Source organism: Morone saxatilis, unplaced genomic scaffold (assembly GCF_004916995.1).
Source record: "Morone saxatilis isolate NCDOM2014 unplaced genomic scaffold, NCSU_SB_2.0 Contig5, whole genome shotgun sequence".
In the NCBI taxonomy this organism is placed as follows: Eukaryota; Metazoa; Chordata; class Actinopteri; family Moronidae; genus Morone; species Morone saxatilis.
The window spans coordinates 15,792,310-15,805,982 of record NW_023340095.1 but is presented as its reverse complement, the minus strand read 5'-3'; the positions used below and the strand labels follow the sequence as shown (position 1 = coordinate 15,805,982).

The following is a 13,673-nucleotide window of genomic DNA, read 5'->3' as shown; positions in this document are numbered from 1 at the left end:
GCCTTGGGGGGATCCGGTGCTGATGGTCTGGGAGTCAGAGACATTTTTCCCCAGCTTCACTTATCCTTTATGCTTATGCTGCCGCCACCAATGCCCACCATGGACACTTAACACAAAGCACCATTCGATTTGACGACTATTACACTCACTAGTGAGTAACATGAAACTGTAGAATGGTCATCAGTAACAACTGAAACCCACATACATCTTTTCATTTACATTCATACATACATTTTCATTTAAAGTATAGTTGCCAAGATATGCACCATCTAACCATTAGCTGAGTTCCTAGTGAGCAATCATGACAACAGACACATTCCTCTGATCAACTTTAAAGTTCTACTTACTAATATTTGTGAGTGTTTTAGCGTGTGATGGTTGTTTTGTGTCTGCTCGTCTAGTTGTGAGCTTAAATAAAGCAAATTTGTTCTCAGGTCTCTCTTGCAAATTGTATCTTGACCTTAATAAAGCTTCCTTAATAAAAATTAACATAATGTAAAAATAAAAAAAATCCAATCATCACAACCCCAAACTGTGTCCTTTACAAGCCTGTAAAATTCCCATAGCAATAGTTCCTACATAGAGATGACAATGTACCCTTTCAGCCCAGAGGGGAGGAACTATTTGCCTGCAGATACACCATGCAAATGCAGTCCTGTATAGTGCCTGTCAATTATACATTACACAAGCAAGCGCAACCAGTTTAAGGACTTAATGGAGGTTCTTGATAACCCTTTCAGTTAAGTTTGTTCCTATCACTTCTTCTTCTATAACGTTTTCCCTATCAGAAAGATCCACAAGAACACCAATAACAATGTTCCATAGAGTATTTATTCAGAGAGAAGATTCAGGAAATATAAAAATATATTCAAAGCAATCAATACAAAATATGCTTCAATACAAACCAAAGAGGAAACAATAAGTTGATATTGTTAAACAGAAACAGAAGCAGATGCAGAATCAGGATCTTTTTAAAATAACCAACAAAATTGTCAATTGTGACTGGAATGAACTGATCAACAACATATCAAACAATGATTAAAATATTACTGTGATTCTACCTAGAAACTTAACAACATTAATTTATGTACACTGTGATTATATTGTTTACATTATTTGTCATCTGTTAAGATAAAGACACTTACATTTAATGTGTATCAATATACAATCTGTAAATATGTACATGCATTCAAATAAATATGACTTCATGTCCCACACTCACAGGAATCTGTATTTATTATTTACAGATAATGTGACACTAATTGCAGGATCTCATGATTTGTTTATTTATTTATTGCTCCAACCCACCGGTACGACGGACTCCACATCGAACAAAACCTGTTCTAGGATCTCATCAATTACATTACATTCATAATTCACTTGGCCCAGGTCCAGAGCAGGCACGAAGGAGATGAGAAGGCGCCCGATGTTGTGTCGAAGCTCAATCAAACTGAGGGGAGGAGAGACACAGAGTGAAAATCAGATTTACACTGTTGTTCTGCTGGGTTGTTGAGTTCATAAATGGCTTTGTCAGACAGCGATAATTCATACAACATGAAAGGAAAAAGACTTTCTAACAATCCAACCTTCTGGATGTATTTGAGCTTGAATCCATGCCGGTCCCTCCTGCCTCCTCTGGATCTGTTTGTGCAGTGGAATCAGTGGCTCGGTGTGGAGTTGTGCTTCCCTTTTGTGCATTTTCTCTCTGCTGCTGCAGGCTCAACCTGAGCTCTTCACACTGGGATGCCAGGTTTGCCCTTTCCTCCTCCAAACTGTCCACCTGGTGGCGTCGCACACAGTAAACCCCAGGAGCAACAACAGTGAATAAAGCAGGGAAGGTACACAGGTCAACATCAACAAAACAAAACAAAAGGTACAAAGGTTAACAAAAATCTAAAAAATAATAATGTAATAATAATGGTCCTAATGTTATGGCTGATGTATAATATGGTGATACGTTGGATTTGTAGGGAATAAAGCTCTTGTCCATATAGGTTTGATCTATCATAATCCGTGTGAGGATGTAAAGAGGGAGAAGACTTGAAGGCATATGTAACAAAATAATCTTAGCTCAGAATGATATCATTTGATCAACTAAGGTTGAAATATAAGCTACTATAAACTACAGACTATAAATCATTTTAGGTTCCCACACTATGGTAGTATGCTAATAACATATCCAAGTGTAACAGAGGAAAGGAACTACAATTCAGGTTGCTGCATCCACATCAACTCAGAAATAAGATGGACCCAAAGACATCAGCTGTCTATTAAATGCAGTAAGGAGGTTATTAGTTTTGTACTCCCTATATGCACCTGGGTAAAAGCACTTCCAAAGTTAAATTTGGTTTTCAATAAAGAACTGGATTTGGGTCCAGTATGCCTTCTGTTAGGAATGCTGCACCCACAAATCAACAAAACTTACAGACAGAAATTGCTGAATGTACCCACAGAATATCTAACATCCAGGTAAAATTGGTATATTTTACCTCTGGAGGTAGATTCAAGTAAAACCTGTACAGTATCATAATGTTGTAATATATTAGCTCAAAAATCCACTATGTAGCTTTTCAGTGCTTTTAACTGAATGTCACACTTCCACACTGAGATCATTTGATGACACCACAGCCAGCTCCATTCTTGACGAAGACCATGAAATGTGGTGAAAAGCTTTGAAAAGCTACGAGTGTGTAACATTTAGGAGGATGTTAACATTAGTTTATAATCACTTCAATGAAGCCAACGTTGTGTTATCATTACCTTAAAATTAGCAGTTATTTACAGATGCTGCAGGTCTCCGTCCATTGTCCGCCATGTTGTACCAACATGTTTACAGTAGCCCAGAATGGACAAACCAAACAATAGCTGTAGACAGGCCCTTTTGTGTTTTTTGCAGTCTCTCCTAGTTTTTCTGTAGTTTCTCCTACACACTTCTCATTTTCAGTTCTCCAAATACATACGCAAGTGGTGTTCAGTTATCTGCAATCTGCAACCACTTCTTTTATTTGGACTCAATCCCACATACACTGTCCTGCTGCCATAGATACTAGGCCTAACCCGAATGCTTCAAAGCTCCGACCGTTGCCACTGTAATCAATGTCCAAATCAGTATTCAAATGCTCTGGTTTTGAATACAGAACACCACACAGACTTTACGTGCTGCCCAACGACCCATTTTACCCATTTTGCAGAGAAAACACAGACAGAGAGAGAGGGGGACGTTATGTTAGAAGTCGTATTCACTGAAGTTTCAAAGCCCAAAAAATGGTGTTGTCACTAGAGCGAAAGAGAGATGAAACTAGTCCCTATCTAAAGCACTATGTACTCCTGCTTTAGTGCTAAAAACAGCTAAAAACTACAGCGCTCAGTTATTTTTATGTATTTGTCATTTGTTTTTAAAAATGTACATCTTCAGTAAGAACGGGGCTTGGGGTGAAAGACGACATCAGGCAGTGGAAGTCACAAAAGTACTGACAAAATGTACCTTTCCAACCTACCTCATGTTTTTTGGGGAGATTTGCTGACAATTAGAGAAACACAAAATATCACCATTCTTTTACTCTAAGCTCAAAATACAACTGCAACACTGACCTGTGAGCGCAGTTCATCCCTCTCCTTGGTAATTCGATCCAGCTGCCGGACCAGTCGGTCGACTTGCAGTGCAATCTCATCAATGTGCTCTTCCTCATCAGGGGCAGAACCGGGCTTGGTCTCAGTGGTTGCCAGTTGAGCCTCTTTGTCCTTAATCAATTCATCGACTTTCTGTTTGGCCTTCTCGAACAGACTTTTGTAGTCCTTCCCACCTTCGGTTTCCTCTGTCTGGCAGGCCTGGTGATAACACTCCTTCTTCACATTGATCTGAGAGCGCTCCTGCAGTCTCTTCTGCACGTCTTGAAGTTGGCAGGTTAGTTTATGGACCTGCTCTTTAAAGGAATCTCTCTCCTGAGCTGTAGCCTGCATGAGCTCTAGGAGCTGGTCTTGCTGTTCCTGTACGTCCATCATACTCGGGTGGTGAAGAGAGTTTTGTGCACCAATGGCATCTACGCCGGAAGGTCCAGCATCGTCTTCACTATCCTGATAATCTGTCACTTTCTTCTGCAAGTTCTGCTTTCCTTGATTCTCACCGTGACTGTCTCCACTGCTCTTTTGCTTAACGACTCCTTGCTCAACACAGTCCATGTCTGAACTCCCCCCTTCTCTCTCCTTCCCTTCAGTTTGATATTGGTCCTCCTCTTCCTTCACTTTGATTAATTCTGTCTGGGTGGTGGTGCTGGCCACCTTTCCGGGGGGCGCTGGGGAGGGAGCGGTTCCCACAGCTGCAGACTCTGCACAGCCCGTTCCTGCAGCGTTCGTCTTTGAGGCGGCATCCAGAGCAGCTTCGTCGCTGCACTCCAACAGCAAGCCAGCGTCACTTTGCTCTTTTTCTGTCTTCACTTTAGCCAAATCAAAGCTTTTTTGTGGCTTGGGGGTACTGCCAGTCTCCAAGATGAAGATGTCATCATCAGTATCATCATCATCATCAGCAGCGGGCACTGATGGGGGGCTCAGTGAGCTACCATCCATTGATGGGGATGTATCTGGAAACCACTTTGTCTCTTCTAAACCACTGACTTTAGGTCTTTTGGGCGTTTCTTGTGGAGTAGCATGCTGTGTTCTTTTCCCCCTGCAGTGCACACAAAGCAGACTTAATATGCTTATATATATAAAATGTATATATTTAAGATCACAAACAGCACTAACTCATACCTCTGGGGGCCTGTTGACATCGAGCATACATTAGAAATAACTGGAAGACCACTGCTACTGGAGGGGCTGCAAGCTAGAGAGAAAGAAAACAAACATTTTTGAATCTCTCCAACCTTTTACACGGTCGTTCTTTCTCTCACACACAGAAAGAGCAACTTTTTCTTACCTGCTGGTGAAACGGTGGAGGATTCACCCCTTGCGATTCCCCTTCTTGTTGAAGCAGTGTTAAACGTACTCCTTGGTGTAGTAGGGGTGGAGGGGGTAGAGGCAGGCTGTCAAAAACAACAACAAAAAGAAAAGAGAGATATGTTTTTTTATTTGTAATGATTCCTAAATGATATCCACCTGCCGCAACGTATTTATTAAAACACCTGTTAACACTGTCATTATATTTAGTGTTAACTTTAGTTACCACTCCCTGGGTGTCAAGGGGAAAACATACTTTTTTAAGCAGCTGCCGTTTCAGATTTTTATGCTTCTTTTTAAGGGCCTGGTTTTGCTTGTGGAGTTCCACCAAACGCTCCTCCTCCTGGCGCTTTCGCTCCTCCTCTTCCTAGAAAAATAAATCCCAAAAGTGGTATTAATCAGGATGTATTGGACTGGAAACTGAGATCAGTACCATTAGAGAATGATTCTAAATTACAAGGAGGTTCTGCAAGAACATCAACAGCAGGGAGAAAATGGCAGTTGATTTACAGGAGTCGATGTGTCCGTACCTTTTGTCTTTTCATCTCTTGATTCTTTTTTTGTTCCCTCTCTCTGTAAAAAAAAATATATATATATATAACAGAGGCAAGTCACTTAATTTTGATGCCAAGTTAACATTTTGGCAGCTTAATACAACAACGTGCATTCTTATTTAATGCAATCAATCAATTCCATTTTTGGGCAAAGTAGTAGTGTTTTTTTTTTGTTTCTTTCTTTTTTAAATATGTTTATTGAGCAAACTTCAAAGCATGTTACAAGCAGGACACAGATTAACTGTAAGTGAGAAGTCTGACATTTTCATATACTCTTTTCTCCTTGGGTTCACCCTCCACCCACCCTAGCTGTAGTAGTGTTTTTAAGTGAAATGGGACTCACTGTTGTTTATAGGTCTTTTGATATGGTTGCTCATCTTCAGAGTCCTGGCACTCTTCATCCACCTGGCAGCTCCTGGCAGTGGAAATAAGGTAGAGATTAAAAACATTAGCAAACATCCACTGAGTCCGAGCTACATTTTGGTTAGACTTCCATTAGAATGACAGGGCCTGCTTATACAACATATGCCATATATATATATATATATATATATATATATAAAACAGCCACTAGTTATGAGTCCCTTTGGTATAAGATAGGCTTGTGCCAATTGGCAATCAGACAGAATATTGATGATTAAAGGGATGATCACATGTGCAAGAGGCAGGCGAATGACCTATTTCATGTTGAGCTGTTCATCGAGCATTGCAGTTGCAGATTCCCACTCCCTCGTTTCACCCTCCCCTTCCATAGAGAAGGAGTAACTACGGTGGCCACAAAGTACACAAACAGCCCTATTTAGAGTTAGTGTTTGGTTACTTTATTCTGGGCTACAGTAGAAACTCCTTTGATGGCGAAGGTTAACAAATACACAAGGTGATGTTAATGCGATCGTGGCCGAGCAGGTCGAGTTTGTTTGATTATCTGTATCACGATAATCCAAATTAGACATGAGATGACTTTTGTGTTCTGAAATCTATCATACACACAACTGTAGGATCATTTAAAAAAATACATAGCTGTGAATTTAGGTTTGTTTTCATATAGTTAAAACACATTTACAGTATTTTAATATTTTTAGCACACACAGTTTCAGAGCCTAACCATACATTTGTTCAATCTGTATTTGTGAGTCAATTTACACCTTCAGATCAAATTCTCAACTTTTGGGAGTCATATGTATGTGTAATAATTGTAATTCAAGAATTTATGTATCTGTTTAAACGTTGTTATAAATTATGCTACATTTCATTTTAGATGGTGTTTACAGAACAGTAACAAATGTATGTGTAGCTCTACAATACTTTCACTGTAAAATTTTGCACATTTGTGGATAGGAATAATCACATCAGCTACGATAATGCTCTGGTTACCTGAACTGAGGATCCGGGTTCATACGGCAGTACCACTTATCTGGCAGCTTGCTGCTGTCGATCCCATCGGGGAGTTTGCGCCACTTCTGACATTCATCACACTGCGCCCAGTTTTGATCTGGTCGCCTCCTGAGAACATAGAGACACGTATCAGAGCATGTAGACAACACGGTTAGACAAGTATACATGCCAGTCACTGCAAAATGTACTGACGTGTCATCTTCCACTGGTAAGCTGTTCGGATCCTCTGCGTTTCTCTTGTAGCGGATTTCCTGCCAGTACTCCTCCAATTTGACCCCCAAACTGTTGATAGTTTTCCTGTATCGAGACATGAAGAACTGCATTTCTGTCCCCATGGTGATAAATCATAATATAATCAAGAATATAAACATATATTTAGTGTGAAATATCCAAACACAATTTCATTTGGACTATACTTAGACAAATGTGATCAAAACTGAATGCATTATCTGTGCTCCTACCTGTACTTATCTGTCTCTATAAAGCTCTGCTTGTTGTGGGTAGGATCCAGGAAGTTACACTCTATGACCCCAATGACGCCAACACCTTTGTTGTTGGCCTGTGGAAGGCAAAGATTCATAAGAGATCAACACCAGATGATAACATTTAGAGACCTTGAGAAATACACTATGTGTAATATACAAACACACTCACCAAAACAACAGAAACTCACCTTAAGCTGGCAGCCCACATGTTCGTAGGCTTTGATGAGCCGATTCTTGTGATACATCATAATGCCATACTGGTCTTTACTTTTGGTGTTATAACCAAAAGTGATAGTAACGCGTTTCGGCTGAAAAAACATTTAAGGAAAACTTTCTGTGCACATACAAAATGTCTCAAATTAATAACCAATACTCAACATATATTTGAAAGTAAAGAGAAAAGGCATGGCTTAATAGGTCCTGTGGGGAAAGGATACCACGAAAGTGGGCTTGTAGTGGTCCTTTCTGATGTAGGCCAGACTCTTAGCAATGAGCTGAGATTTCACCTTTTGACCACGTATGATGATCTGCATCCGAGGCTTCAGGTAGAGAATACTGCAATATGCCTACGCCCATTAAACAGAGTCAATATATATGGCATTTTTCTCATGGAGACACACAAATACAGAGCCACAATTTCACATAAAACAAATGGTTCAGCTTCACTAACAATAGAAATATAAATATATATATATTTATAATAAATATATGATTAGACTAGACTATTTTAATTACAGATACACTTCAGATTTGTTTTAAGATGCACAAAAGACGATCAGCCTGGAATAATTTGTGCCTGATAAGGTTTTTTAATAAAAAAGCTTAATTACTTCTTACATTCTTAAAACTACATCTACTATTTAGCGCTCATTAAAAAATACAGAATCGTATTAATAATCGTATTCGAAGTGTTTAAATATTGTTCATTTCAAAATGTTTGACTGCTGTTTAACTGCAAGATGTCTGTGTATGTGCGATGGAGGCTTCAGGTTTACACATGACACTTGTAAGTTGTTTATTATTGTTGCACATTTCTGAGTGGAGGAGGACTTGTAATGAAATGTAAAGTTTTGATGCCTGTATATGTAACATTATGGAACTTGCTTTAGATATATTTAACAGTTCTGTCTAAAAACACTAGTTTATGTTACATATTTTGTTGAGTTGTGTGCTTACATTATCCCGAATGTTTTCAACAATGTTCAAACTCAGATAAAAGTACGTTTAACAAGTAAATGGTCTTAAGTGTAACAGAATCATTAAGAATGAAGACGTGTGTATTACTGCCCCTTACCCGCAGTGAGTAATCACTCTCAGGGATGCATGATGTCACCCCTGAATGTCGAGATGGGTTGTTTATTCCCTCGTACATATCAGATGGAATTTGAATATCGTAACGGTCCTTCTTAAAATCAAACTCTGTCGTTCCGGTAGATGTGCTGTTGAAAACAAAACAGAAAAATCTAATCCTGTCGTTCCAGCAAGAAATAAAACATACATCTTTGCACGTGTGGCCTACACAGACCTGCGGAGGTTCCAGATGATGATCCGTGTGCCAGTTTTCCGTGTGGAATAGGTGGAACTGATGGCATCGATCTCGAGGAGCAGTTCTTCCTGCGTCTCGAAAGGGGAATAGCGTAGGATGTCCTCCAGACTGGCTTTGTGCTCCTCTCTTACACTGAGTAAAGCTCGAGTTAAGGATTTTTATCAAGCCCAAATGAAGTACTTTGGAAAAATAAATAACTACACAAGGGCCCTTTTTTACATTAAGAGACTAAATTAAAAAGAAAGAAGAATCAAATAATTTGAATATGTTGCCCCCAAACATCACTGGAGTCCTCCTGTTCCCAGTTCAGTTGGAAAAACATGATAATTTAATGATGCCAGTGAATCAAGAAGATATTTACATCTTATTCATTGCCATGATTCTATATGCCTTAACGCAGTAGGTAAAAGGATATACTCGTTAGATTCTCTCCGTTCAAAGCAAACAATAGGTACAATTATTTGCTTAGCCTCAATCTTTTCCAGGTAGGTCTGAGAGAGCATCCCGATGCACGAGACGCTCTTTGAGTTGGAGAAGACGATGGCATCTTTGCCGAGACTCATGGACCCAGACTTGAAACCGTTGCCATAGATGCCAATCGGCTCTAAACCATTCACGGCGATCTTGTCACTGTATCCAAAGCTTGAGAGGGAAACACGTACATTCTGTAGTTAGTAAGTGACACATCACGTCATCACGGTTCATACAAAGTCATCGCTGGGTTAGGGTTAGGGTTAGACACCAATAAGTTCTGAACAACAAATATACGTGTTGCTCCACATACACAGCGGTAGTTTTCTCTCTCTCACTCAGCCTTGCTCTCTGGGGCTCTCTCTCTACCTGGGGAGCAGAACACCTGAAACTAATAATCCATCAGGGAGAAGAGAAAGGATCTGGCTTGCCCAAATTGTTTTTTTTCCCCAGCGCAATCTAGAGTGTTTGATTTTGGGTCGGGGTGATTTCAGAAAAAATAAAAAGCACGTGGGTTTTCCTCATGATCTTTGTGTTGGCGTCCTTAATGTGTTTCTATCTCTAACAGAGCCTTGTTTATTTATGGAGGCCGTAACAAACTAATATTCAAAATAAAAATGACAGTTCCAGTTCCAAGAATGCTGACGGTGGAGAGACTATCAAACATATTTCTCCATCATTTCCCCCAAAAAATAACCAGCAGCAGTGTCCGTACCTGAGCATCTTATGCATCGTTTCATGGTCCAGTCCATTTCCATTATCCATAAAGCTGAGGCATTCTTCTCCTTTGACCACAGTCTTATCAATCCAGAACTGTTTGGCACTGACATCTGGATCATAGGCATTGTCTGTCAAAAGAAACAGTTTCGTAGGGGGAACTTAAAACAAGTGAGTGAATGAAGGTTTCATGCTCGTTTACTTTCATAACCATGCACTTACAATCTTATTTAATTTTGAAAGTGGTTGACTGTTTTGTTTTTTTGTTCAGGTTTTGCTTTTAAATTCCAAAGGTTATTTTCAATGCAAAAAGTGCAGCTAGTAACTCGCTAGTAATTAGGTCACACGCACCAGCTTGCCCGCCCCACCTCTTTCTGTGTAAACGGTAAATGGATAAAGACATAAATGGATAAAGATAAAGAGTTTTTTCCCCACGGGCAAGTGGGCAATCAATCAACCCGTGGACATCACAAGCATGTAGTAAAAAACAGCTGAATACAACAGTGTGATGACTCACCTATGAGCTCAGCTATTGCACTGAAGGGCCAGGTGTGGCTGGTGGAGTTAGTATGTAGAAACTTGGGACAAAGCTGCAAATAAAGCAAATCAGAATGACACAATTTGTTTTCCAAAGTGGCCTCATTTACATACCTACGTCTCTTCAAGTTCAGACGAGGAGTCTTTGGTCTTAAGTGCATCAAAATGCTGACAATAGATGCCATACACATTAAGTGTTAAGACTCGGTTTGAGCACACAGATAATTTAGGAGATATTAGGTTACGTTCCCACCGCAAGTCTTAATGCTCAATTCTGATTTTTTGCTCAGATCTGATTTTTTTTGTTTGGCTGGCTCACATTACCTTTTAAAATGTGGCCTATATCAGATTCCAGTGTGAACTGTTTGCGGTTTCGAACTGACCCGCATGTGCAAAAGAACAAGAACAATGACATCACACGCAGCACGCTGTTGCACTTAAGTTAGGGAGGTTACGGAGGAACTAAGCATTATCGCTTTTATTTCAAAATGTTTGTGTAATGGCAGCCGTAACATTAATGAGCAGGTGCTGAGGAGGAGAAGAATGAAGAGAAAGAGAGCCAAATTGGCTATTTTGGCCTTTTGCAGGGTTATGGCTGCAAATTCACTACAGAGGTCTGTGTGGATGCGGAGACGAAGCCAGGAGTGGTGGGAAGGGTGCTAAATTGCTGACAAATGTCGATGTAGATTGACGTAAAAGTCGCATCAAATCCGCCTTGGTTGTTCACACTGCGGCCGCATTGAAAAAAATCAGACCTGGGTCTGATTCAGGACCACATATGGAAGTGGCCTAAATCTGATTTGAAAAAATCTGGGATCTGGCTGGATTTGCAGTGTTCACACTACTTCTGCGAGAAGTCTGACCTGGGTCACTTGACCCCAAAAAATTCAGATTAGGGCCACTTTTGCCTGCAGTCTGAACGGGGTCTTAGTCACCAACAGATCAGTGTGTTGTATCTGTTTGTTTGCAGACACATAATGTGTATTTCTAGTTTTCTAAAGCAGAGAATGAGGGTTATAACATAAGATACACTTATCACAAATAAGAATATTCCAAAATATGATTAGATGAAGTATAAATGAAAAATATACAATGTTAATAGTACAATGGTGTGCAATTTTAAAAAAATATTTTATATTTTAACTATAAAAACTAAACTGCACATGTGCCTTTGTACATGGCACTGACCTAACAATGTAAAACTTTCTAAAGAGTCTACAGAATAAGCTTAATTTGTCTTCTTTTTCTTATTTATTGTTGGCTCTCAAAAAAACAACAACACAGACACACATTGTATTTCTTAGTCCTACCAGTGTAATAATGAATGCATTGTGCACAGCGGCTTCTTATTTTGGGCTAGAGATGGAAAAAGAAGAAGTGGAATGAAATGCAAAAAAGGTCCCGGGACGCCCCCATCAACATTTGCATGCCTCTTACAGCCCATGTGTTACAGGGTCTGCACAGAGACATGAATGTGACAACAGCAGTGCAGCATTGACACTTGATATTGTGTGTTGACATTAATACTTTCCAATACAGGCACACAAAATATTTACTAAGGAACGAGTGAGGAACAACCCCATGGAATCATTAACTCTTACAGGTACATTATTATTATTATTTATATTGTTATTATGATTATTATAGTATTTCTCAATCAGTTCTTTTATTTATTATCCACCGTTAATATATAACTTGCTCATTCACAAACTCCCTATTAACAAATCATTAATTACCAGGTCCTTCCCGCTCCTGAGTAACTACTCACAATTAAGTGTACCGTAATGTAAAGTTTGAGACATTTGTTTTATCCCACAGTGTCATAATAAACAGAGGAAACAAATATAAATAGCATCACAGCTTTGGTGGAAACACTTAGCTTTCGTTTTGACATTCCATAGCCTATTTGAAACTTCCAGCGTTTGTTTCTTAAATACAAACTGCACACACAGTATCTGTCCAAGTGTTTTTAAGCGGAGTAACGACATTAATATTAATATTATTAATATTAATTAAAAGAGACACTAATAGTTAACAAGAAAACCGGAAGCCACCCTTATAGCCTTCATCAAACCCGTGATGTGAAGTGGTTTGCAGGAAGACAGTGCTGCTAGCAATATGAAGCCACACCTGTACACAGCGCTACAGACTCCACACAGCTGTATCAGCCACATATTTACCATATATTTACTCTTACTGTCCACATTAACAGACGAGACCCGCTCACGAGTTCACGTGAACTGGTGTCATGTGTGGACCTAAAACGACGTCACAGAGTAAACTGTCTGAAAAAAAATGTCTTAAAACTCAATAAAAGGAGTAAATTGAACTCACCGTACTGAGCGGGACCCCGCGGTCTCCTGGCGCTGCCATCGCTCCCTAAACACCGACCCGTGTAGCGGGAAGAGGACGGGAGGGAGGTAACTAACTACTTCTTCTTCTTCTCCTTGTTTTACGGCAGTGCGCATCAAGCTTATTGGTGCATTACCGCCCCCTCTGCTCAGGAGTGTGGAGCAGACTTGCTAAATGCCCTTTAAAATAAATAAAAAGGAATCTTTAATACACCTGCTATATCGGACTTATATATTACTTATATAAATAATGGTGTCAAAAGAAGGCAGAATGGGATCAGGATAGGTGGGGCTTAACCTAAGGCCCACAACAGGAGGAGTGTGCAATGGGATGGAAGCAAAGACACACCAGAGATAGGTTAGCTGCTCCCTGGACCAGCTCAGTTTACTGAGTAAATCTATATTGCATTAAACTCTAATTAACCCAATCCGTGTTTTATTGAATATACTGCCCTCGCAATATTAAAGAAGAATTAAGCAGTGTGTGTGAGAGCAAAGACATCTGGCCCAGCTGAAGGGTTTCTCCCACACTGCAATGTATCCTAGCTTTGAACCTATAGCCCCTCTATAAAATCATTCTTTCATATCCTATAAAAACAGACGACCTTAAGTCTTAAGGTAAAACAGAGACGATGGGAAAAACGTCACCTTCCTACAGAGACAATAGATAACACTTGTAACTTGT

At 39.7% G+C, this 13,673-nt stretch overlaps 1 protein-coding gene across 1 annotated transcript; it reads right to left on the bottom strand.

Moving 5' to 3' along the window:
- Nucleotides 1-819: 819 nt before the first annotated feature.
- On the bottom strand, nucleotides 820-13,076 carry morc3a (MORC family CW-type zinc finger 3a). The gene is made up of 19 exons (XM_035677018.1): nucleotides 12,972-13,076; nucleotides 10,618-10,690; nucleotides 10,099-10,231; nucleotides 9,328-9,554; nucleotides 8,892-9,048; nucleotides 8,661-8,805; nucleotides 7,804-7,932; nucleotides 7,555-7,674; nucleotides 7,343-7,440; nucleotides 7,074-7,178; nucleotides 6,861-6,989; nucleotides 5,830-5,901; nucleotides 5,463-5,505; nucleotides 5,189-5,299; nucleotides 4,913-5,018; nucleotides 4,747-4,819; nucleotides 3,592-4,663; nucleotides 1,587-1,780; nucleotides 820-1,450 (listed from the first exon to the last, which is right to left on the bottom strand). The coding sequence occupies exons 1-19, from the start codon at nucleotides 13,008-13,010 to the stop codon at nucleotides 1,288-1,290; spliced, it is 3,189 nt and encodes a 1,062-aa protein (XP_035532911.1). The 5' UTR covers nucleotides 13,011-13,076; the 3' UTR covers nucleotides 820-1,287.
- Between the last annotated feature and the right edge of the window lie 597 nt (nucleotides 13,077-13,673).

Excerpts from the sequence above, each read along its gene's own strand:
- morc3a (XM_035677018.1), bottom strand. The coding sequence starts at position 13,010 with ATGGCAGCGCCAGGAGACCGCGGGGTCCCGCTCAGTACG. Across the intron at positions 10,691-12,971 it reads GCGGGGTCCCGCTCAGTACG|CTTTGTCCCAAGTTTCTACA; the intron begins GTGAGTTCAATT and ends CTTTATTTGCAG. Across the intron at positions 5,300-5,462 it reads AAGAGATGAAAAGACAAAAG|GAAGAGGAGGAGCGAAAGCG; the intron begins GTACGGACACAT and ends TTATTTTTCTAG.